Source organism: Dipodomys merriami, unplaced genomic scaffold (genome assembly GCF_024711535.1).
Source record: "Dipodomys merriami isolate MVZ:Mamm:240054 unplaced genomic scaffold, mDipMer1.0.p SCAF_24, whole genome shotgun sequence".
Taxonomy (NCBI): Eukaryota; Metazoa; Chordata; class Mammalia; order Rodentia; family Heteromyidae; genus Dipodomys; species Dipodomys merriami.
Window position 1 is genome coordinate 6,593,486 of NW_027203826.1, and position 24,744 is coordinate 6,618,229.

A 24,744-nucleotide genomic window follows, 5' to 3' on the forward strand; every position below is an offset into this window, starting at 1 on the left:
AGTTTTAGGATGAGCTGGGTGCTGATGGCTCACACCTGTAATCTTAGCTACTCATGAGGCTGAGATCTGAGGATCACAGTTTGCAACCAGCCCACATGGGAAAGTTTGTGGGACTTTTTATCTCCACTAAACTAAAAAGAAGTGGTGCTGTGGTGTAGCCATAGCATTGAGCAAACATCAGCTCAGGGACAAAGCCCAGGACCTATGTTGGAGCCTCCAGACTGATACATGGAAAAAAGTTTCAAGGTGAGAAGAAACATGGCAGGAAAAGTTAAGATTTCAGTAAAATTGAAAGTTAAGGGACTATGCATTTTACTTAGAAATAACTAGTGTTATCTTTCATATTCCACGAGACTTACTTTGTCTTCCTAATGTACATATATGCCTTGGTAAAACCAGTCATAAAATATTGTTATTCTGTAGGAGAATAACGTGGTGGTTGACAGTTCTTTAATCTCATTTTCTTTGTCTAAAATAGTGCAGTATCTTTGCAAGTATGTAAAAATAGCTATCAATTTAGGCACACTTAACATAGATTTTCATCAAATATATTGTGATCTTCAAGTTGAAGGTGTTCATCGACCGAAATGAAGTTTAATGTGTTTTTAACCAGTTATCTGTAGATAGCAATGATTTTGCTATCTAAATCTAAGCCTTGGGTTTAGTTTTAATCCTGGCAATAGGAATGAGAAGTGAAATGAAGTGTTCTCTGCAGATAGACAAATTAGCGAGTATAAAGTATACTGATTTAGAGATTTCAGAAGTAGAAAATGGTAGGCTAGTAATTAGCTGTCCTTTTCTAATGATTTTGTTCCGAAGTTTTTATTGAATTAATTTTGGCCAAGTAAGTACTTAAACTTTTACATGTCTTTATTTCCTTTAATACAGATTGCTAACTGCCTAAAAGCATGAGCTCGGAGGTTGTCTGGGATTTGGATCTTGGCTTTTTTACTTAGTGGTTTTGAAGCAGTGCTGGAAAAATCATTCAATCTTGCTTTTGCTTAGCCTTCATTTTTCTATGACATGAGGGATGACAAAATAGATTATACAATCTTTTTTTTTTTTTTTTCCTTTGGTGTCAGACCAGGGGCTTGAACTCAGGGCCTATTCCTGATCTTTGCTCAATGCTAGTGCTCTACCACTTGACCCATAGCTCCACTTTGGGCTTATGGTGATTTAATTGATGACCACTTAATAATATTTAAAGAAGCTAGTTACCTTTTGAAAGGCCTTATTACAAAAATCTATCCTTTTGTTTTTAGGGCAGTTTGAGTCATATCACAGAAAGTCCTGAGGGTATATAAGATGTGGTCTGACAGAGTGTTTGATCACATATAGTTTCTAAGACCTTGAACATAAGCTTAAATTTGGTCTCATTCTTTTTTTTGGGGGGGGGTCCAGTCTTGGGGCCTGAACTCTGGGCCTGGGCACTGTCCCTCAGCTCTTCAGCTCAAGGCTAGCGCTCTACCACTTGAGCCACACCGCCACTTCCAGCTTTTTTCTTTTTGCTTATGTGGTGCTGAGGAATCAAACCCAGGGCCTCAGGCATGCAAGGCAAGCACTCTACCACTGAGCCATCTTCTCAGCCCCTGGTCTCGTTCTTAATATGGGTATTTCTGTGGTTTGAGTGTTTATCTGTCAGAAATTTTGTGCTAAAATCTTAATCCCCAGAGTCATATGTTGATGGGATTTGGAAGTGAGAAATTTGAGAGCTGACTGGGTCATGAGAGCTCTGTTCTTACAGATTGTTCTGTTCATGGGTTAACTGTTATTAGGGAGTGACTTTGTTATTTTTAAAAATGCCTGTTTTATCTTGCACATGATGCTTTCCACCATATAGTGATGTAGCTTTGATCAGATGTGGAGTAGATCCTGGCACCATGCCCTTGGACTTTGTGGCCTCAGAAACATGGGCTTGATTAAACCTGTGTACTTTATGAATTATCCAGTCTGGAACAGTGAGTTGTAGGAAACAGACTAAGACTACACCTAGACAGATTTAGGCTTACTTAGCTTGAAACCTGGGGCCATCCTGGTTGCTTGTTTGACTTTTTGGCACAATGGCTCATCCAAATTGAAGGAGATAGGCTAGAAATTCCTTGATGTAGAGAATGGAAATGAGAGACTGAAGGATTTGACATTTGTGACTCTATAGCTATATTCTGTGTAAGAATCTGGACCTTTTTTTCCCCTCTTTACTGGGGCTTCAACTCAAGGCTTTGTGCTCTTGTTTAGCCTTTTCTGGCCAAGGCTGGTGCATTACCATTTGTGCCACAGCTCCGCTGCTACCTTTTTGCTGATTAATTGGAGGTAAGTCTCATGGACTTTTCTGCTGGGCTGACTTTAAACTGATCCTCAGGGCTCAGCCTCCTGCGTAGCTAGGATTACAGGTCTGAGCTACTTACAGGTCTGAGCTACTGGCCGCAGAGCAGTAGCACTCAGACAAGTCTGGTAGTATGGCAGTGGATGAGGAATGACAGTGGGAGATGTGTCAGCTGAAGTGGATCTACTGGTTGAATGAGCCTTGCTAATGGCGATTATTTTGAGTGGAGTCACACATTGCTCTCAGCACAAGGATACATTCTGAGAATTGTGTGAGGCAGTTTTATTGTGTGAGGTAGTTTTATTGTGTTGAGCTATAGTGTTCATTCACACAAACTTAGATGGTATAGGTCAGTTATGAGATGTAAATCAGTAGGAGGCTGCTGCCAGTGTCACATGAAATACTGATTTACAATAAAAACAAGATAGTACCTTCAAAAAATGATTGTAGTATAGGGGCCAGGTTTGGGGGGGCATGCCTTTAATTCCAGCATTTCGGCAGAAGGCTCGAGTTTGAAGGCAGCCTCCCCACCCCTCAAATAATAGTAAATTCAAAATCCAGCAACAGTTGTTTATTAAGTATTATGTAAAGTACACAACTGTATGTGCCATACTTATTTATATAAATGACAGCACAGTAGATGAAGTTTGTTTACAGCAGTGTCACCAGACATGTGCATTGTACTATGACATTTCACCAGCTCTGGTATTACAGGCAGTAGGAATTTTTCAGTCCCATTGTCTTGTGGAACCACTCACTATATGCACGCTATGCTTAGCTAAATATTATACAGTACATAACAGTATTTTAAGTAAATAATTGCTAGACTGAAAGGTGGGCATGGTTAGTATAATAGGTAGTAGAACCTTCAAGATAATGGAGACTAACCGAGTTGGCCTTGGTTAGTTGCTATCTATCTATGACTACCTATATAGAACCAAAATACAGATTTCATAATCCTATTTGATGTGCCTGAATGAGCCACAGTAGTTGTCATCCCCCTCATGCAGGTCCCATGCTGTTTGTAATTCACTGCTGAGTCCACTGAGAAAGGGCCAGTGAAGTCATGTGTGTTTTACTTAGTCGCCTCCAAGGTAACCAGCCTAGAGCTACTTAACATTGTAATTATGCAGTGCAGACAAATTCCAGAACTTTGGGGGATTATTCTTGAATTCGTCTCAGCGAACCAGAACACCATTCAATTTAGAGTAGGGTTTTATAGAAGTCAGTATGGTAAGTAGAATTTTTACTGCCATGTGACTCCCCCTGCCCAAGCCATTCTTTTGTATGTTACCCCCTTTCTGCATATGTCTAGAGTACTGACAGTTCATTTTATTTTTTTGCATTGTTGGAGTTCAACCCATGGGCCAGGCGGCTTTATTCTAGGCAAGCATTCTACCAAGCTCTAGCTTCCAATCTGCTTTTTAAAAATGTAATGGAAGGATACACCTGGCACCACTCTCCAATGTAGTTAATGTTCTCAAATTACTAGTTATTATAGGAACAAGATGTTAATTCTAGATAGCATTTTAAAAGTGTTTCTCTCTAGTTTCATGTACTTTATCAGTTCTACCAGATATTTTAAAATATACCTTTATGTATGAAACTAAGACATTTTAAGACATTTTATTTTCTGTGGCACTGAGATTGAACTCAGCTGTTTTTTTTTTTTTTTTTTTTTGTGGGTCGTGGGGCTTGAACTCTGGGCCTGGGCGCTGTCCCTCAGCTCTTCAGCTCAAGGCCAGCGCTCTACCACTTGAGCTACAGCGCCACTTCCGGTTTTCTGGTGGTTTATTGGAGATAGGAGTCTCACGGTCTCTCCTGCCCGGGCTGACTTTGAACCGCGATCCTCAGATCTCAGCCTCCTGAGTAGCTAGGATTACAGGCGTGAGCCACCAGCACCCGGCTTGAACTCAGCTGTTTTTAGCAAGCTCTCTAAATTCTCTTTTTCTACCAAATTAAGCATTGGTAAGCTTAATTTGGTAAATGCCCATGAGCATTTAGCATATTTTTTGAAACATATTCAATTTGTCAATATGAACTAAATCAGATAGTCCAAGTGCTAGCTCTTGCCCCCCCCCTTTTTTTTTCTGGTCACGGGCTTGAAGTCAGGGCCTGGGTGCTTTTCCTAAGCCTTTTTGCTCAAGGGTAGAGCTCTACCACTTAGTGGTGTGGTAGCTCAAAGCCACTTCTGGTTTTCTGGTAGTTAATTGGAGATGAGTCACCTGGATTTCCTGCCTGGGGTGGCTTGAGTTACAGTAATTTGTTTCTGATTACTCAAAGAAGGAACAGCTATTTCTTTTTGTTTTCATTTTTAAGTTTTAATTCCAACTAGCAAGAATTGGGATTTTTGTTTTTTCCAAAAGCATCAGGATTTGAACTAAGACCTCCATCCACCCTTACTCAAATTGATTGTACCTAGCTATTCTACCACTTGAGCTGAGACTCCAGCCAAGTTTTGCTGATAAATTGGAGATGGAATCTGGAGGATTTTTCTGCCTGGATTGGCTCTGGACTGTGATCCTCCAGGCCTTAGTTTTCTGAGAATCCATAATTGCAGATGTGAGCCAATAGCACCCAGATAAAATTGAGTTGTTATAGCTACCCATTATTTTATTGCAATATACTATTAAATCAGACAAAGATTCTTTTAGGAATATGCTATACCAACACACTTATTTCTGCTAAATATTGTTTTTCTAACCTTTCCAACACCCAGACTTTTTTTTTTTTGAGTGCTCTATATAGTTTTTTTTTTTTTTGTCGGTCGTGGGGCTTGAACTCTGGGCCTGGGCGCTGTCCCTCAGCTCTTCAGCTCAAGGCGAGCGCTCTACCACTTGAGCTACAGCGCCACTACTTTTTTTTTTTTTTTTTTTTGGTCCGTCGTGGCCCTTGAACTCTGGGCTTGGGCGCTGTCCCTGGCTCTTCAGCTCAAGGTGAGTGAGTGCTCTACCGCTTGAGCCACAGCACCACTTCCGGTTTTCTAGTGGTTTATTGGAGATAAGAATCTCATGGACTTTCTTGCTCGGGCTGGCTTTGAACCACAATGTGATGAGTTTTCTTACATACTGCTTAAGAGTTTTCAGTTATAACCATACCACTCCTTCTTGAGCTTAATGGTTGTAAAGTTACTTCTGAGCTTGGGGTATGGCTCAAGGGGTAAAGTGCCTGGCAATTTTGAGGCCTGACTGCAAACTCCAAAATAAATTATTTAAATAGGTTAATTAACTTAAAAAACTGGTTATGGACTAAATCTGTGATACAAAACCCTAAGCTTGATACCAAATCTTTCACGTAAATTCTTGTTTACTCAAATAAAGCAAGAATATTAGTACAAATAACTTTTTCAACTTATTTTTATAGTGATGTTAGCTTGAGCTAATTATACAAAAAAGTACACACAAACCTAAAAAGAATATACAACCAATAAAAAGCCCAAACTAAAGAAACTTCTCTTCATAAAGTGACAAATTTTACTTCTGAGTGGTGGTACAGCTACACATTATAATATAACAAAACAAACTTTCTACTGTTGGGATTTCAGTACTTGTGAACAGTTATATAAGAGCAATACCTTTAAAGTTTCCTCATCTAGACTGTAAACTTGTAAAAAAAAAAAGAATTTGTCTCTGACAAGTATTTAACTTTTCAAAAGGTATTAATAAATTTAAAAAGTGAGTATCTTAAAAATATGAATATATTTTAGTGTTGTGATTTGGAAGAACAGCATTCCCTTTATTCTATCCAGGGTAATTTCAATATGTAAAAGGGTTTAACTTCATTTTGTATACTACAAATAGAAAAATATCATGAAAAAGTTTAAGAAGCTATGTGATGAAGACTAGTACAGCAGGGCACAATGGTGCATGCCCATCGCCCAGCTATTGAGAGTGAGGAAAGAGACTAGCTTGAAGGAGTACCTTAAGTGGTAGATTACTGCCTAGTATGCCTGAGGCCTAGAATAAAAAAAATGAAGCACTTCCACAATGTACTTATGTTTCTAAATACTATGTGAAATTGTTCTAAATTTATTAAACATAGGGTGATCCCAATCAGAAAGTTCACATTATGAAATAATTCTCATTAAAACTTGTTTTAAATAAGAAAAACTTATAAAACAAAGCTCTCAAACCAGTTAGCTTACAGCTAGTTTTCTGAATGAAAACATCAGTACCTTTTTTTTCCCCTTTATTTTTACACAACTGAATTGAATAGAAAAGGAAATACAAGTTGGCATAGAACTATTGGGCCATCTGTACAGACACCTGAGAATAATCGCTTCTCTATGATGACTGTCTTCTGCAGCCACATATTATTCAACCTGTTATTCAACCTTGTCAGCCACTGAATTTTCGGGTGATGATTGGACATAGCCTTCTGATTGTCCTCCAGTGTAAGTGGGGGTGCTGTACTGTAGAAGAATAGATTTAAACTGCAACAGAGGTGCATCTGTGCGAACACCCATTGGGTCAAAGTGAGTTCGGCTTACACGAAAGCCTGCTTGAGAAAGATAGCACAAAAACTTCTTCAACCTGCAAAACGTAAAGGATGAAAAATTAGGTTCTTGAATATTTAAGTCACAACTTTATTAAAACAGGACATATACTTTGCTACTCATTGGTGTCTTACTTTGGCATGTTCATCCCTTTAATGCTGTGTCTGTGGATATTATAATAAAAAGGAGGATGTTCAGTACTGACATCAGACTTTTGCTTCTTGGCTAAATTTGTTATCACTTCATGGCTTTTTCTCTTTCCTGAAACATACATACATACATAGTTAACATTCTCTTAAAAATTATAAGCCATGGGGCTGGGAAGGTGGCTCAGTGGTAGAGCGCTTGCCTTGCATGCATGAGGCCTTGAGTTCGATTCCTCAGCACCACATAAAAGCCGGAAGTGGTGCTGTGGCTCAAGTGGTAGAGCGCTAGCCTTGAGCTGAAGAGCTGAGGGACAGTGCCCAGGCCCAGAGTTCAGGCCCTACGACCAGACCCAAAAAAACAAAACAAAAATTATAAGCCAACTGGAGGCATGGCTCAAATGGTAAAGCACCGACCTAGCAAGTGTGAACTCCCTGAGTTTCAAACCTCAGAACCACACACACAAAAAACAACCCCCAAACTTTTGGTAACTATTAACCACCTGCAAACTTGTTGACACAGTCTTTTAAATCTACTTATTCAATCTTAATTCTTTGAATGAGGTCCTTCTATTCACTTGTGTAATTTTTATTTACTTATTTATTTATTTTGGGGGGGTCTGGTCGTGGGGCCTGAACTATGGGCCTCGGCGCTGTCCCTCAGCTCTTCAGCTCAAGGCTAGCATTCTACCACTTGAGCCACAGCACCACTTCCAGCTTTTTTCTTTTTGCTTATGTGATGCTGAGGAATCGAAATCAGGACCTCATGCAAGCAAGGCAAGCGCTCTACCACTGAGCCACCTTCCCAGCCCCACTTGTGTAATTTTAATTCATTGCTGTCAATAATACTATTCAGAGCTGAACACTATTCTGTCATGCCCTTCATTTTTTTACTTGTACTACAACTGCTTAGCACTGAATACACAAGAATTTGATGAACATAAAAACACAAAAGAAGTCTCAAGGGCTTACAAAAATACCGATAAAGGTACAATATATGAGCTCAATGCTGACTTAAGTTAGATTCTGGCAATGTGCCCTTCCCGAAGTCACACACATAGAGACACTAATGAAATATCCAATACTATGATGAGATTTTGCTTGAATGTTCAATGTCATTATTATTAATATTACAGGTCTTGAGCCTGTGGACTCCAGTGATCCTCCAGCCTCAGCCTCTTGAGCTGCTAGGAATGCAAGCATGTGCCACAATGGCTGGCTACCAACTGATTATATACAGGAAAGGTCATATCTACATTTTCTTAGAAGTATTCAGAAGGCAAATCTGATGCATAATTATGGTAAATGATGTGAAAAGATAAATATACATTATATAATATAAATTATTACTTTTTTATGATAAAAGACAATTTGGAAATCTATTAAACTAGGTAAATAAAATGTGACTTTATCTCCACATGAAATTAACAAGCACACAGTGAAAGGATAAATACAGAGATTTAGAACAAATTTCTAGGAAAGTGAGACAAAAACCCAACATAATACCCTAATAGCAACAATCGTAAGCAGGACATTGATTTTTTTCCCTCTCTATGTTGTATTGACAAACCAGTCTTAGATTAAACCTACAAATTTTAGAAATCAGTCTATTTCCTTAAATGTACCAAAAACTCAAGAGATTTTAAATTTTTTTAAAGCATATTTATGGTTTGCTTATTCTAAAAAAGATTTAGGCCAAGAAATGGAGGGACCTTTCTAGAGTTCTACTGCATTTAAGTCTACTTTCTATACAGATTAAATCACAATGCCTCTGTCAATCAATCTTCCAATAGAAAAGTTAAACTTTGAAAGAAATTAAAACACCTTTTTTTTCCCCCCCTATGCTGGTCCTGTGCATGTCCCTGAGCTTTTTTGCTCAAGGCTAGCACTCTACCATTTGAGCCACAACTCCACTTCCAGCTTTTTGGTGGTTGACTAGAGATAAGAGCTGGTTTTGAACAATGATCCTCAGATCTTAGCCTTACAAGCAGCTAGGATTACAGGTGTGAACCACCAAGGCCTGATCAATATTTATTCTTAATGCTACAACTTTTGTTATATAATACTCTATTTTAGTTTACCTTGTTCTGAAGTATTCTGGATTACTCAATTAGAAATGTGAACAATGTGAATGATGATACAAAATTTTATTATTGTTCTGTTGTCAGCACTTGAGAAGAGACTTACTGAGGCCATCTCTTTTTTTCTACTTTTTGCTATATGTAAGCCTTTTTGTCATTTTTTTTTTTTTTTGGTCATGGGGCACTGTCCCTCAGCTTGCTCTTTAGCTCAAAGCTAGCCCTCTACTACGTGAGCCACAGCGCTACTTCCACCTTTTTGCTCTAATAGTTAGTAATAGACATTTTTTTTTTTTTGTCGGTTGTGGGGCTTGAACTCTGGGCTTGGGCACTGTCCCTCAGCTCTTCAGCTCCAGGCGAGCGCTCTACCACTTGAGCTACAGTGCCACTTCCAATTTTCTGGTGGTTTATTGGAGATAAGAATTTCATGGACTTTCCTGCCAGGGCTGGCTTTGAACCATGATCCTCAGATCTCAGCCTCCTAAGTAGCTAGGATTACAGGCATGAGCCACCAGCGCCTGGCTTAGTAATACATATTTACACACCCACATACCTTGTAGATGTTCCGTTGTGGTATCTGTGGTTTTGATAAATACATCATTTTCTTCTGAAAGAAGAATGGGAAAGCAATATTTAAAGATGATATGGCAAGTTAGAGTTGCAATAAAAATTCCATCCACACTATCTTTGTGTGTGTGTGTGTGTGTGTGTGTGTGTGTGTGTGTGTGTGTGTGTGTGTGTGTGTATATATGAGCTTTTGTGTCTAAAACAGGCTGTACAAATTATGTATTTTAACCTATAATAGCAACAACTTCTCCTTATGTACAATAGCATTAGGACGTTCAATAGGCTTATTCTTATATCAATAGCCATATAAGCCTATGAAATCCTATAAAAAAAGTTTATCTGAGTGATAAATATATAAAACTATCTTCTGAATTTCAATGGGCATTACCCCAAAATCTTGGCTGTACCACTTGTATAATTACCTAAAGTTTCTTTTTTCTAGAAAGTAGACATAGTAATAAAGTCACAAACTCTTCGTTCCTTCAGTCTACTAAAGTTTACAAAAAAAAAAGTTGTAGAAAATAATGAGACAAGGTAGTTAAAGGCACACACTGTATTGCTTTTGATTACAATACCAAAGATTAAAAAGAATATTTTTCAGAACGAATCTGTAAACTAATGAGCGAGTGTATAGTAACCTTGCTTCTTGACATTTGAAGGTGTCTGAGTTGAAAACTGACTTTGAAGAGTACACTCTGATTCAAAGATTAATGTTTTTATGAGGGTCTGAATATCATCCACACCATGATGAAGAGATTCAAATAGCATTCTTTTGAGGAATCCCGTGTTGAAAAGGGAACTTGACCTGGAAAACAGTACATAGAACTGTCTTTGGAAAATGTTTGTTCTTCAAAAAATAAGTCTTCATAATTTTGTTACAACTAAAACACTGAAAATGAAGTTACGATTTGTATTATTTTTGCTGTTCTTCCCTACTTATCATTCCAGTTTTCTAAGATCGTAATAAAACTAGCTAAGGAAATTCATTTACATTAAATCGGTAAGAATTATTGAGCCTTAGCAAGTCACACAGTATTATGCTATATTGGTAGGCACATGGAAGATATACACAAATATAAAATTCAAAGTTAACTATGCTTCCTATTTGAGAATCTCAACTATAACTGACAAAATATGAAATCCCAAATCAAACAAACCTGGATTCTAATCCTGCTTTCACTACTTACTAGCTGTGTAACATTGAGAAGTTACTAGTGATTGAGTCTTGTATTCCTTACCTTGAAATTAAAGCTTCTCACAAACATATGGGATTTAAATAAGATGGTACATGTATGAAACCTAGCACGAAATACATCCTCAATGAATAGTAACTAAGATTAAGGTTAGTAACTATTTAGAATTTCAAAGTGTCAATGATGAATATAAGATACACTAAAAAAAGAATTTAGAGCTTACTTGGAGTTGAGCTCTAAAAAGATTTCCAAAGGGAGCTATAACCTGAATCTGTGATGGGGTAAAGGGATGATATCATGGATGAGAGTAAAGGCAGAACAATCCCTATGAATGAGTAATCACAGTCCTCGGACTGAGAAAACCTAGATTCTACCCTAATTGTGCTAACAACTCATTACGGGGATGGGGGGAAGGTGAGGGGAAGGAGGTGCGGGGGGGGGGGAAGGGAAAAGGGAGTTTTAGTAAGCATTTAAGAAAATTATGCCACAGCTGTGGCTCAAGTGGTAGAGCGTTAGCCTTGAGCTGAAGAGCTGAGGGACAGCACCCAGGCCCAGAGTTCAGGTCCACGACCGGACCCTCCCCCCCACCCCCAAAAAAAGAAAATTATGCCACAATTTCTGTCTGTAAAATTAGGAAGAGCTGAGGGACAATGCCCAGGCCCAGAGTTTAAGCCCCATGATCAGAAAAAAAAGGAGATAGGCTGGAAGATCTTCCTTCTGGATCCAGCAACCTATTATTATTTTTTCTTTTTAAATATGTTTTTTATTGTGAAAATACTGTACCAGAGGGGTTACAGTTATATGAGCAAGGTAATGAGTACATTTCCTATCAAGCAATGTTGACTCCTCCTTTGTTTTTCCCCTACCATCCCTTCCCTCCCACCTCTACAATTACACTCCTCTTCATTCCCCCTCCCCACCTTCCTGCCTAAATTGTAAAGTTCACTTTTCAACATAGTGTCCTATACATCTCATTATTACAATGGCTCAACCTGTATCCCTATTTAAGCATTTTGTTTTTTCCCTTCCCCCCACCAAGTTAGAGAAGTGTATATACAAGATGCAGGGCACCGACATCAAATACAGTGAAAACAGGGGTTATACCTTGGGGGAGGAACATACAAAGAAACAAAAAAATCACATGGTACATTATAAATACATTAGGAACAACAGCAAGAAAGAACAAGCCACTTGTGTCCCTATCTTGGGGTTCATTTCACTTAACATCATCTTATATGGTCATATGTACATAGCTTTTGACCTTTTCTGCCTGTCCCAGACATATACTAGTTATTGCAAATAAGGGAAACCATATGACCTGCTTCTTTGGGTCTGGCTTACTTCACTTAAAGTAATTTTTTCTGAATCTTTCCATTTCCTAACAAATGGGCCTATTGTTCTTAATATCTCTCAGGAGTAGGGTAACTGGTGGCAGATGATATAGGTAATGGAATGCCAATCCTAGGGCTTGAACACAGGGCCTGAGCGTTGTCCCTAAGATACTTTTGCTCAAGGCAAGCATTCTACCACTTGAATCATAGCTCCACTGAAATTTTGAGAGGAGTCCTAACTGCTTACTCAGACCTAAAAACAAACTTACCTGTTACCACATATAATCATAAGTTGACAATAAACCAATTAATGAGTCAGTTTTGAATATTATTACATTTAGGTACATACCACAGAGGTCCAAGTTCTATTGCTGTCTTTCCAGGCATGGTTCCATGACAGTTACAGGGCAACTGTCTATATGGGTTTTCTGTGAATAAATAAATAAATTAAAGGAGAAATAACTACTGCAAATAGCAGCTGGTAGCTAGTATACACTGAGGATCTACTATGTGCCAGGTACTGTGCTAAAAATTCTAACTGTATTTTGAATCTTTATCACTGTGCTTTGAAGATAGGGCTATTAAAATTTCAATCACAGAGAATCATAGCTTAGCCAAGTCAAATGGCTTACTGAAGGCATAAAATATTAGTCTTAATATTAGTCTTTTGTTAATGATTACAAGATTTCCATATTTTAAAATTAACAAACTGGGGTGTAATTTATATTGTATACTGATACAATGTATACACTGGCCAGGCAGTGGTAGCTTATATGTATGATCCCAGCCTTTCTGGAGGTGGAGAGCTAAAGATCCAGGTTCAAAGCAAGCCAGCTTAGGCAGATAAGTCTGTGAAACACTTATCCTTTAGTAACTGGCAAAAACCTGGAACTGGAGGCATGGCTCCGGCCATAAATAAAATAGATGAGCAGAATACAAGGCTGAGTTTAAGCCCCAATGGCACCAAAATAAACAAATATAGTATACGTTATCTATACAAATGTAAAAATGAGGTCTAACAAGTGTTTTATAACCTTAAACCAATGTTACTTCTGTGTAATCAGATAAAAAGTTACTTTATTCCCTAATCTTGATTCATATTTAGCTTCCAAAGTATAGACTAGAAAAATCTTATTTCATTTAAACAACAGTATGAGGTGGTTTAACACTATAGGACTTTGTAATTCACTGAAGGCCCAGACTAGTCCTTTCATTCCTTTTTTTTGGGAGGGTGGGGGTGGAGAGGGTGTCAGTCATGGGGCTTAAACTTAGCCTGGAAACTGTCCCACTCAAAAATCAGAAGTGGCTCAAGGCTAGCACTCTACCAATTTGAGCTACAGTGCCACTTCTGATTTTTGAGTGGTTTATTGAAGACAAGAGTCTCATGGCCTTTCCTGCCCAGGCTGGCTTCGAACCATGATCCTCAGATCTCAGCTTCCTGAGTAGGCAGTATTACAGGTGTGAGCCACCAGTGATTTTCTTTATTTTATTCTTAATTTTTATCTTCTAATGGTGCTGAGGTCAAACCTAGAAATTCATATATGTTAGGCCACTGAACTACACTAACAGCTCTAAAAATATCATTTTAAATTAGAAACTCTCTTCATAGACATCCCCCAGCTCCAATCCATTTTTGAATTGACCACTGACTTTCTTGGAATGGTCTAATCAGGTCAGTCAGAGCTCAGGACCCAGGCAGGGCCCAAACTTCTTTCTACCTAATATTACTCTGTTAATGATAGTAAACAGCATAGGACACAGTTGTAAGATGGTACTTTAAGGAATGTGACAAAGCTTGGGTTAAGTGGTGGAGCAGCTGCTTAGAAATAAAACAGAACACCCTCCCATTCTACCACAGTACTAAAAGAACTTGAACAAATGCAAAACAAATACAAAAAAGTATTTTGTGAGGAGCTTTGAAATTACAGTATTTTACCTTTGATGTACAATGAAAATAAAATGCCAATTAGGTTATTTTTCTTTTTTGTGCCAGTCCAGGAGATATGACTGAAGGCCTGTTTATTGTCCCTGAGATTTTTACCTCAAGGTTAGTGCTCTGTCACTTGAGCCAAATTCCGTTTCTGGCTTTTTGGTGGTGGTTTTTGTTTTTGTTGGTTGTGGGGCCTGAACTCTGGGCCTGGGCGCTGTCCCTCAGCTCTTCAGCTCAAGGCAAGCACTCTACCATTTAAGCCACAGTGCCACTTCCGGCTTTTTCTGCTTATGTGATGCTGAGGCATTGAACCCAGGGCCTCATGCATGCAAGGCAAGCACTCCACCACTGAGCTACCTTCCCAGCCCACTTTTTGGTGTTTTAATTGGAGATAAAGAGTCGCAAGGACTTTCTTAACTTGGGCTGGCTTTGAACCATAATGTTCAGAACTCAGCCTCTTGAGAAGCTAGGATTACGGGCATTAGCCCAGTACCTGGCTGGGTTATTTACTTTTTTAATTTAAAATTTTATTATTTTTTACAGACAGTCCTGGGGCTTGAATTCAGGGCCTGGCACTGTCTCTTAGCTTTTTGGCTCAAGGCTAGTGCTCTACCACTTGGGCCACAGCTTTACTTCTGGCTTTTTAGTGGTTAATTGGAGATGAGAGTTTCATATACTTTCCTGCTGGGAATTGCTTGAATCGCAATCCTCACATCTCAGTCTCCTGGGTAGCTAGTAAAGTGCTTCTTGGACAATGTCACCCTTCCTTTTCTTTTCCCCATTTTCCCCCTTCTGTTCCTGTTCACAAGTTATAGTTCATTTTTCACAATGAATACAATAACTTCATTTACTCACCCTTCCTCCCTCAATTCCTATGCTCCCTTAATTTTTTGCACCGTTGAGGATTTAACCCAGAGCCTCTATCAACTGAGCCACACTTCCTAGTCACTTGCCTACTTTTTAAAGAAAATCAAAAACAAAAGTCAAGTTCTAATATCACTCTGAAAAAAAAAAAAACTGAGCAAAAAATGCTTCAACAGATAGTAAGTAATGCTACAAAGCCTCTTTAATTAACACTGTACAGGTGTTAATAGATACTAGAACAGAAAATCCAGAAACAAACTCAAATTTATGTAGAAGTCTGTATAAGATGAAGAAATGTTCTCAAATCATTAGAGAAAAGGTGAACATAAAGAGAAAACCTCTGTATTTTAAAAAAAAAAAAAAAAAAAAAGCTCATGCCTGTATGTAATTCTAGCCACTCAGGAGTCTTGAATCTGGAAGATCAAGGCTTGAGGTCAGTTTGGAGTTGGAGGACAGAGAAGAGGAAAAGAACAGAAAAGTCTTCAAGACTCCATCTCCAATTTCTAGCAAAATGCTGGATTGTAAGTTTGGTTGTAGTGTAGCTGTGAGTAAATAAGCTGTGAGGCCCCGAGTTTAAGCCCTGGGACTAGCACTCTAAGATAAATAAAAAAAGATGTTGGTAGTGGTTGGGGGGAGATGTATGGCTCCACTGCCTAGCAAGCATCAGGAGCTGAGTTCAAACTCCAAAACTGCTTTAAATAAAAAAAAGGAAAGAAAACAACAGCAACATAGGAGATGTATATCAAAAGGATTGGGGTTTGAAGCCAGCCAAGGCAAACAAATTCCAGAGACCTCAATCTTCAGTGAATAAAAATTGAGTGTGGTGGTGTATGCAAGCCAACCCAGCTACATGGGAAGCATAAATTAGGAGCTGTGGCCTGGTCATTAGATACCTTATATGAAAAATTACTAAAGCAAAAAAGGGATGTTGGCATGACTCAAATGGTAGAGTACCTGTTATCATGCACAAGGCTCTGAGTTCAAACCTTCATGCTACCAACCTCTCAACTATTAAAAGTAATACTAAAAATATCAAGAACTTAATAGAAAACAGCAGAATTTTTCCTATGTCCTAGAAACAGCTTTAAGAAGACATGAACCACAATTTCTTTTTGTATACCCAAGCCTGGCATATAGTAGAGATTTACTAAGTGTTTACTGAATTAATTTTGTAACTGGTGGCCTTTACATTCGGTTAAAAACATGAAAATTATTCCTATAAAGTTAATGATTTGTAACAGCCTAAAGTAATCTGACTTAGGCTCCTAAGATTAGTTGACAGTAGAAACTAAGTTATCTCTAATGTTTCAAAAAAGAGTAAATCCAGAAAGCAAAAACTACAGAGTAATAACTTAAACTCACAGGAATGTGCTGTCTGTTGATCAAAGTAAGTCCAGTATAGTAAATAACAAAGTTAGCACTGTCATCTTTAAAATCAAAGGACAATATGTATAATTAGGGGTGTAACAAAGGCTTATTCATTAGAGGCTTATACATAAATTAGTCAAGAAGAACTTCAGGTTACCTTCTACCATATTACCATCCTTCTGAAAAATCCTCTCCTCACACCACTGACAGTGGATCAGGTATTGAATTTTCTTGGCTGTCTCATCTGCTGAAGTAGGCCCCCTCAATACTCTCACAACAACCAACACAAAATGTTCCAAAGCTACTGCAAACAGTACTTCTATGCCTTTGTTGCATCGTGCTGCAGCTCTATAAAATTAAAAAAAATTATTTTGAGAACTTAGTTTCCTCTGGCATAATACTGACAACAATTCTGGATGGTAAACGATAGGTAATAATGGAAAATTAAATTTTTAGTAGCAGAGCTTTTTAAAAGATCATTACTGTAACTTTTATGCAAACAAATACAGGGAATAAAGGATCCTTGTCAGGTCTTCAGTTTTTAGACACTTTCCTGTATCCTAACTTTGCAACAGGTCTATCTTTGCACGTTTTCAGCTTCATATCTTCTTGTCCTGTAATCATTAACTTTCTTCCTGTTTTTTCCTTCAAAAATTTCTTCCAAATATATATTGAGTACTGACTAGATGCTGTTGTTGTTATGCTAGCTGCTGAATTTTCAGTCAAAATGAATAATCAAAGTTATTTCTACAATTAATTTCTAACTTTTTGGATTAAGACCTACTACATATACCACTTCTAAATCTACAGATGTTATATTTCTTAATATGCACATATATCTTTGGCATGCATAAACTGTGCATCAGTTTTCAGTAACAGGAATGACACTGAAAGTACATGAAGTCATATGATAATAATAATAATAAATAATGGTGATGATGATGAAGTCTAATCTAACTTAAGTGGAGGTAGGAATTTCCATCTGTATGCTATAGAACTTGTGTTTGAACTAGTGAATGAGCTGGCTGGTCATCACATTGTATTGTTAAGCTATCTTGCTAGCTTAATAACAATCTGCATGTAACAGATGCTCAAATAGTCTTCATTTTTTTCAACTACCTAGAAATTCTGACAAGAGAACTTTCTAAGATCAATTTGCAGAATAAAGTTTATAAGTCATAATTTTTATTCAATCTATCTAAAAAACTAGATACAAAACATATTATTTCTAACCTCACAACATTTCTTTTTCCTTTTCAGGTTACTATTTGCCCCATATATTGTTAAAATAGATCTGAAATCAGCTTTTCTGTCTTAAAACTTCAATTGTTGAATAACATGTTAACATGTTAAGGTGGAGAGTACACTAAGTATTTCAGATACAAACTTTTTTTTTTGGGGGGGGGGGGTTCTGGTCATGGGGCCTGAAGTCTGGGCCTGGGCACTGTCCCTCAGCTCTTCAGCTCAAGGCTAGCGTTCTACCACTTGAGCCACAGTGCCACTTCCAGCTTTTTTCTTTTTGCTTATGTGGTGCTGAGGAATCAAACCCAGGGCCTCGTGCATGCAAAGCAAGTGCTCTACCACTGAGCTACCTTCCCAGCCCTCAGATATAAACTTTTTGTGTGTGCTGGTACTAAGGCTTTAACTCAGGGCCTGGACACTGTCCCTGAGATACTCTGCTCAAGGCTAGTGCTTTCTACCACTTGAGTCACAGCTCCACTTCTGGCTTTTTGGTAGTTAGTTGGACATGGACTTTCTTGCCTGAGCTAGCTTCAAAATTCGATCCCTAGATCTTAGTCTATTGAGTAGCTAAGATTACAAACATGGGCCATTGGTGCCCCACCAGATATAAACTGTTAAAGTTCTAACAGAACATAAGATTAAAAACACATTTAAACATACCAAATTACCAGAATGGAATACAGAATTTATATTCCAAGCATATTTTGAAAAATAAGACAAAAACTCATTTGTAGGATCACTTTCAGTCATTTACTAAATCATACTAGGCACAATGTACCTTGCCACTGCAGCTACGACGATTCTGGCTGCTAGTTCCTTGTAATATTCAGTTCGGACAATGTTACATCCATAGTGTCGCCGGGCAACATGCTGTGCCTTGGCATATAAGGAACTGATATCTGTAGAAGTCACTGATACTATGCCAAGGTTTCTTATATTTCTGAATGCAGAATCTAGATAGTTCACTGATGTTCCAAAAGGGTCTAAGTGTCTAAAATTAGAAAGAAAATGGACAGATTTAAACTCATATTAGTAACCAAAATAATGATACATTATTTCTAATGGTAAAATTCCTTAAATTCTAAAGCATTTTCCAACCTAGCATGTGGTGGACACACTCAAAATCCTGGCAACTTGGGAGGTAGAAGCAGAAGAACTGAGAGAGCTAGAGGCCAGTCTATAACATGCAATGAAATCTAGATCAATGCCAGCTGGGGCTTCATAATGAAAACCTTTTCTCAAGAAACCAAAAAATAGAAACAAAACAACACTCCCCCCCCAATAAAACCCTTTGCAAATTGATTTTAGATACAGACTTCTGTTTTAATATAAGATGACCTATGACATCAAACATGTAAAGATAAATTAGACTAAGAAAAAGTTCATGCCCTTACATTTTATTTGAAATGCTAGAAAACTGCCTTATTGCATATGTTAGGCCAATGTTAAAAACTCTATTAAAATAAAAAACAACATATTTTCTTAATTTTTAACTACACTTGACTGACTTCGCCACTCAAAGTTCCAGGACAGTGGGCTGGGAAGGTGGCTCAGTGGTAGAGCGCTTGCCTTGCATGCCTGAGGCCCTGGGTTCGATTCCTCAGCACCACATAAACAAAATGAAAAAAGCCGGAAGTGGCGCTGTGGCTCAAGTGGTAGAGCGCTAGCCTTGAGCTGAAGAGCTAAGGGACAGCGCACAGGCCCAGAGTTCAGGCCCCACGACCAGACCCAAAAAAAAAAAAAAAAAAAAAAAAAAGATTGAAAGTTCCAGGACAGTTTAGCAAGTGACATACTAGATCTTTTTCACTTACATGAAATCAAAAGATCTCAAATGCATCAGCACATTCGCATCCATTTTGGTCACCTTAATATTACCAAGATTTTGTTCTTCTTCTCCAAGACAATCTCCGCCTTCCTTCTCCTTACTGTCTACTACCACTTTCAACTTGTTTAAATGGCAGTTTTTCTGAATCAATGTCACAGAATTTTCATTCATGTCATTAATTGTAACTTTGACTGCATTGCCAAGATGTTTTGCCCATTGTAATCCCATTATCCCTTAGGAGATATAGGAAAGAAAACAAGTTTTTTAGTTGTAATTATTGATGAATAAAAACCACAAAGAATATATAGATAACAAATTCCTTTAAAATCTTAATATTTTCATAAGTAGCTCTAATTAATCTATTTTTCCTCACTAAAAAGTTTCTCAAAAATTACTATAAGAATATGTCCCAAATAAGAGTTTTTACTAATATTTCTTACAATTTTTAGATGCTTCTTGTTCAAATAAAATATGTATGTTTCAGTTCATGGAATAGATTGTTGTTGTTCTGTTACTTACAGTGCAATACTTTTTATAAAGAACTGAAGATATGCCTAATATACAATATGAATAAAGGTGGGGTTACTGTGCTAGAAAGGAGGAAGGGAAGTTGCAGTCCTACTGCTGAAGTTTACCTCTAAGCACCAAAATACACAAATAACTTTCTCAGACCAAAAATTTCAAATAGTGCACAAAAACTTGCTTGTGAATGAAAAACCATTTTTCATATATAAGCAAATGATTGAGAAGAATTCAACCCAAAAAGCACTTTCGCACATGTTTTTCACAGCCATTAGATTGGTCATAAAGAACATTCATTCACTAGGTATGTTGACATAAGCCCAGCCAATACGTATTAGAAGATCTCCTGTGTATTAGAAACACTATCTTCTCCCTATTATGTCTCATGAATGGAAATAATATGTATATCTATTGTATGTCATAGACATTAAATATATTTTTTTCATTTCTTCCCAATAAACTTGTAAGACCGAACATCCTCACTTCAGGGATGAAAAACATACAAAATAGCTACTACAAACCTGATAGAAATTTCCAAAGGCCCATTAAAAAGTAAAGGTTAGAAGTTGGATATGGTAGCTCAAGCCTGTAATCCAAACTACTTGGGAGGTGAAGACTGGTGGATCATAGTTTGAGGCCAGCCTGGGCAAAAAGTTTTGCACATCTGTTATGCCAGCTATGGGGGAAGCACAGATAGGAGGATCATAGACAAGACTAGCTCAGGCATAAAGCAAGACTTTATCTCAAAAAACAAGTAACACAGAAAAGACTGATGGAACGGCTCATGCCGTAGAGTACCTAGCAAGTGCAAAACCTGAATCCTAACTCCAGTCCAGAATAAGGGCAAAGAGAGTGTGAGAAAAAATACTGAGCAAAAATAATATGAAGGACATATTGAGCTGGGACTTTTGGCTCCAGTCTCTCTTTTAACCACTGTTTTTCTCCTCAGGACAGAGCTTAGGAAGGGCAGTTTACAAGTGCTCTCACCCTTTGGTTCAAGATTTCCCAGTGTGCAATATAATCTTAAGACTTGGATGGGTAGTACAAGTGGCTTTAAAAAAAAAAATCATCTCTTATATTTCTATTATCTTTTATTTTTAAGTCCTTTGGAAAAATAGTCTCAATTTCAAAACTGAAGGCTAGGCAATGATCAGCACAACATAAAAGACCTATCAGTTGCTCTTACTTACATTAAGTATTCTTGAAATAAAATAATTCCTTATTGAATCTGATTAAACTACCAATATGAAAAATACAATTAACAGAAGACCATGTTACATGTGCCACGGCAATACTATCAATAGAAATTTAGATGGTTAGACATTACAGGTCAAAGGTTAACACACACACACTCTCTCTAAGGACAGAAGGGAATATGGATTAGGAAGGGACTTAGACATCATCAAACAATTTAAAATAATATATTCTGAAGCTGGGTGCATGTTAGTTAATTGGGAAGCTGAGAGTGGGATCATGATTTGAGACCAGGCTTAGGTAAAAGGCTCATGAGACACCCTTCTGAACTCATAATAGCTGGTGTAGTGCCTGTCATTCTAAGATACTTGGAAGGCCAGCCTAGGAAGAAAAAGTCTCTGAGACTCCATTTCCATAGGGGGAAGTAAGCTATGATGTTCCAGTTTGTCAATCCAGAAATGATGGGAAAGTTAAAGTAGGTAGACTGGGGCTAAGGCATGATTTTAGGTATATTAATGGTATTATTTCTTAAAAAGTCCTTACCAGAGGTGGGCATGGTAGCACATGCTTGTAATCCTAACACTTGGGAGGAAAAAGCAAGATTTTGTCTTATTTTTATTAGCAGGTGCCAGTGGCTCCCCATGTACAATGGACCTGTTCAGGAGGCTGAGACCTGGGTTCAAAACAAGCTTAGGCAGAAAAGTCTTCGAGGTTCTGACTCCAATTAGCCAGGAACAAGCTGGGCTGGTTGAACAAACAAGCCAAGAAAGAGTATCTAGCCCAGATTTCAAGCCATGTACAAAAAAAAGTTTTTTAGCTGGGTGCCGGTGGTTCACACCTGTAATCTAAGCTACTCAGGAGGCTGAGATCTGAGGATCACGATTCAAAGCCAGCCAAAAAGTCCATAAGACTCTTATCTCCAGTAAACCACCAGAAAACCAGAAGTGGCACTGTGGCTAAAGTGGTAGAGCGCTTGCCTTGAGCTGAAGAGCTCAGGGGACGGTGCCCAGGCCTAGAGTTCAAGCTCTATGACTGACCAAAAAAAAAAAGTTATTTTTTTAAAAATAAGTTTTTTATGGTGAAAATACTATATAGAGGGGTAAAAAAGTTATTTTTTAAAGATACAATATCCATATAAATATGCTAAAATATTGGACAAATAAAATGGGATTCAAAAAATCTTCTTTACTTACCAGTGGCTCCAAAAGCATCTAGACATTCCAAAGGTTTTCGTTCCTCAGCCAAAGCAGCCAATGTACAGAAAATTAGCTGCCTAAAAGGAAGTAATAGTCTGAAATAATTTTAGGTTACTATGGCTTCCTCACTTATAGACCTTTGAAAAGTGGTCTGATTATATATGCCTAATTTAATAATACAAGACCTAAAAATTGGTGAAATTAAGCTATGACTGCTTTCTAATTAACAAGCATTCATTTATTTTTTAATAAAACTTAGCCACAAAAGTACAAGCCTATTCAAATACATAAAGTAAGTCTATTTTGCTGTCTAACAAAGAAACTGGCTTTGTACCTAAAAGGAAACCATTATTTTGAGAAAAATGTTACAGTAGGTGATTGTCATTTTGTATCATTTTCATTCTTAATATTTTAGTAAATAGGAACTTAAAAGGTTTGTTTTCACTATTTTAAACTCCCCATAACTCTATTTTGAATTGATCTTACCGATTTAGTTTCATTTTCGGATTAAAATAGGAATCTGTTTTCTGAGGTATAGAATAGTTAGGACAAACTTGTACATCTGTATCTGCTTCCTTCAAAATTTCATTTGATGGTTTAGTAGTAGACACTATTATGAAAAAAAATATATTCAGGGAAATATAAGATATTCCAAACATTTAAAACAATATATATATATATACAAAAATAACTTATTAGATTATTTTGTATTAAAGCAAAAGGTTGGTAGATAAAAAGAAACCAAACAAAAACTAAAAACAAGATTTATTTATCAATGTCTCTAGAAAAGAGCTGGACCTAGATATTGGATGAATAGAAGAAAATGTATTCTTAAAATCTGGACTGCTTAGCATAACAATAGCTGTATTATTGTACCAAAGTACAGTCATGCTAAGATAACATAAAACCTTGTAGAATCTTCATGATTAATCAAGTACTACATTGGGTTTGTATAGTTGGTTGCTAAATACATTTACTGTGATATAATCATTAGAAAATAAATATCTGCATGATTATATTCCATCAGTTTCAGTGACTAAGTAAAAATCACTATTTTTTTTAACATTCTGACCTTCAGAATAATTTCTCATAATTTTAAACAAAAATTATATTTAGATGGCTATATATAGTTAAAAAAAAAGTACATATTAGCCAGTGGCTCAAACCTCAAAACCTGTATTCCCAGGATTCTTATCTCCAATTAACTGCCAAAAAGCCAAAAGTGGAGTATAGCTCAAGTGGCAGAGGGCTAGCCCTGAACAAAAAGCTCAGAGGCAGCAGCTAGGCTCTGAATTCAGGCATCAGTATTGGCATACACAAAAAACCTCAAAACCAAACTATATCAAACCAAAACAAGATATGTATTAGAGGCCTGGTGCCCATGGCACGTGCCTATAATATTAACTATTCAGGAGGCAGAGATCTGAGGATTGTAGTTTGAAGCTAGCCCAGGCAGGAAAGTCTGTCTACAATTAACTACCAAAAAGAAAAAGCCAGAAATGAAGCTGTGACTCAGGTGGTAGAGGTGCTATCCTTGAGCACCCAGACCCTGAGGAGTTCAAGGTCCAGGCCTAGCAACCCCCCCCAAAAAAGAAAAGATATACACTAGAATACTATAAAGCTATAAACTCAAGTAATAAATATGTATGTTTAAATATTCAAAAATAATGTGTAATTTGTGAGGAAAATAATTGGGTTAATTTTATCTGTGGCATTTTAATGAAATTACAATCAGAAGTTGACAAAACAGCAACCATCTTTCTATACTGCCAACAAAAGTAGCCTTTCCTAATGTTAAGTATTTTTCTATTTCACTGAAGAAGCATGCTTCACATCTCGAGTATCAATAATGGTGAATGAGGTTCTATGAGAAATTAAGTGGTGCTTTAGGCCATAGGGCTAATTTAAGTTTTGAGATTTGATACCACTCAAAATAAAAGATCTTGGGTGCTGGGAAGGCAACTCACTGGTAGAGTGCTTGCCTTGCATGCATGAGGACTTGAGTTATATTCCTCAGCACCACATAAGCAGAAAAAAGTCAGAAGTGGCACTGTGGCTCAAGTGGTAGAGCGCTAGCCTTGAGCTGAAGAGCTGAGGGACAGAGCCCAGACCCAGAGTTCAGACCCCAGGACCAAAAAATAAATATTTTTCTTTGCATCTTTTAGTTATTGTGCAATAAGTATAATACAGTTACTGATTTAAAAGCCATTAGTAGGAATAATCTGTCAAGTTATATGTGGTTGAGTGTCACATGTGTTTTTGTTAAGGCAAACTCTTGTTGTATAGTGTAGGATGGCCTTCACAATCCTCTCCTCTTGCCTCAACTTCCCAAATGCTGGGATTGTGGGCAAATACCACCAAGCTTGGCTTATACCATTTGTCAGAATCTGTTGAGAATAGCTATAATGTTATTGGAAACATCATACAATAAAACAAACATTAGTAGTCAACTAAATGATTTAGTTAAATCAAT

The 24,744-nt window shown here is 37.4% G+C and overlaps 2 protein-coding genes across 3 annotated transcripts in view; one reads left to right on the top strand and one right to left on the bottom strand.

Annotated features, from left to right (window-relative positions):
* Positions 1–24,744, top strand: part of Rnf2 (ring finger protein 2) — a 75,588-nt gene that overhangs the window by 43,847 nt on the left and 6,997 nt on the right. The gene's annotated exons all lie outside the window — the stretch shown is intronic.
* Positions 6,272–24,744, bottom strand: part of Trmt1l (tRNA methyltransferase 1 like) — a 32,657-nt gene continuing 14,184 nt past the window's right edge. For both annotated transcript variants that reach the window (XM_070034231.1, XM_070034230.1), the window contains 10 exons: positions 22,758–22,881; positions 22,269–22,348; positions 19,346–19,592; positions 18,313–18,525; positions 16,450–16,640; positions 12,480–12,558; positions 10,245–10,411; positions 9,593–9,646; positions 6,953–7,079; positions 6,272–6,855 (listed from right to left, as the gene is read on the bottom strand). In XM_070034231.1, coding sequence (XP_069890332.1) covers positions 6,648–6,855; positions 6,953–7,079; positions 9,593–9,646; positions 10,245–10,411; positions 12,480–12,558; positions 16,450–16,640; positions 18,313–18,525; positions 19,346–19,592; positions 22,269–22,348; positions 22,758–22,881 — 1,490 coding nt within the window. In that variant the 3' untranslated portion in view covers positions 6,272–6,647. The remainder of the gene's footprint in view (positions 6,856–6,952; positions 7,080–9,592; positions 9,647–10,244; positions 10,412–12,479; positions 12,559–16,449; positions 16,641–18,312; positions 18,526–19,345; positions 19,593–22,268; positions 22,349–22,757; positions 22,882–24,744) is intronic.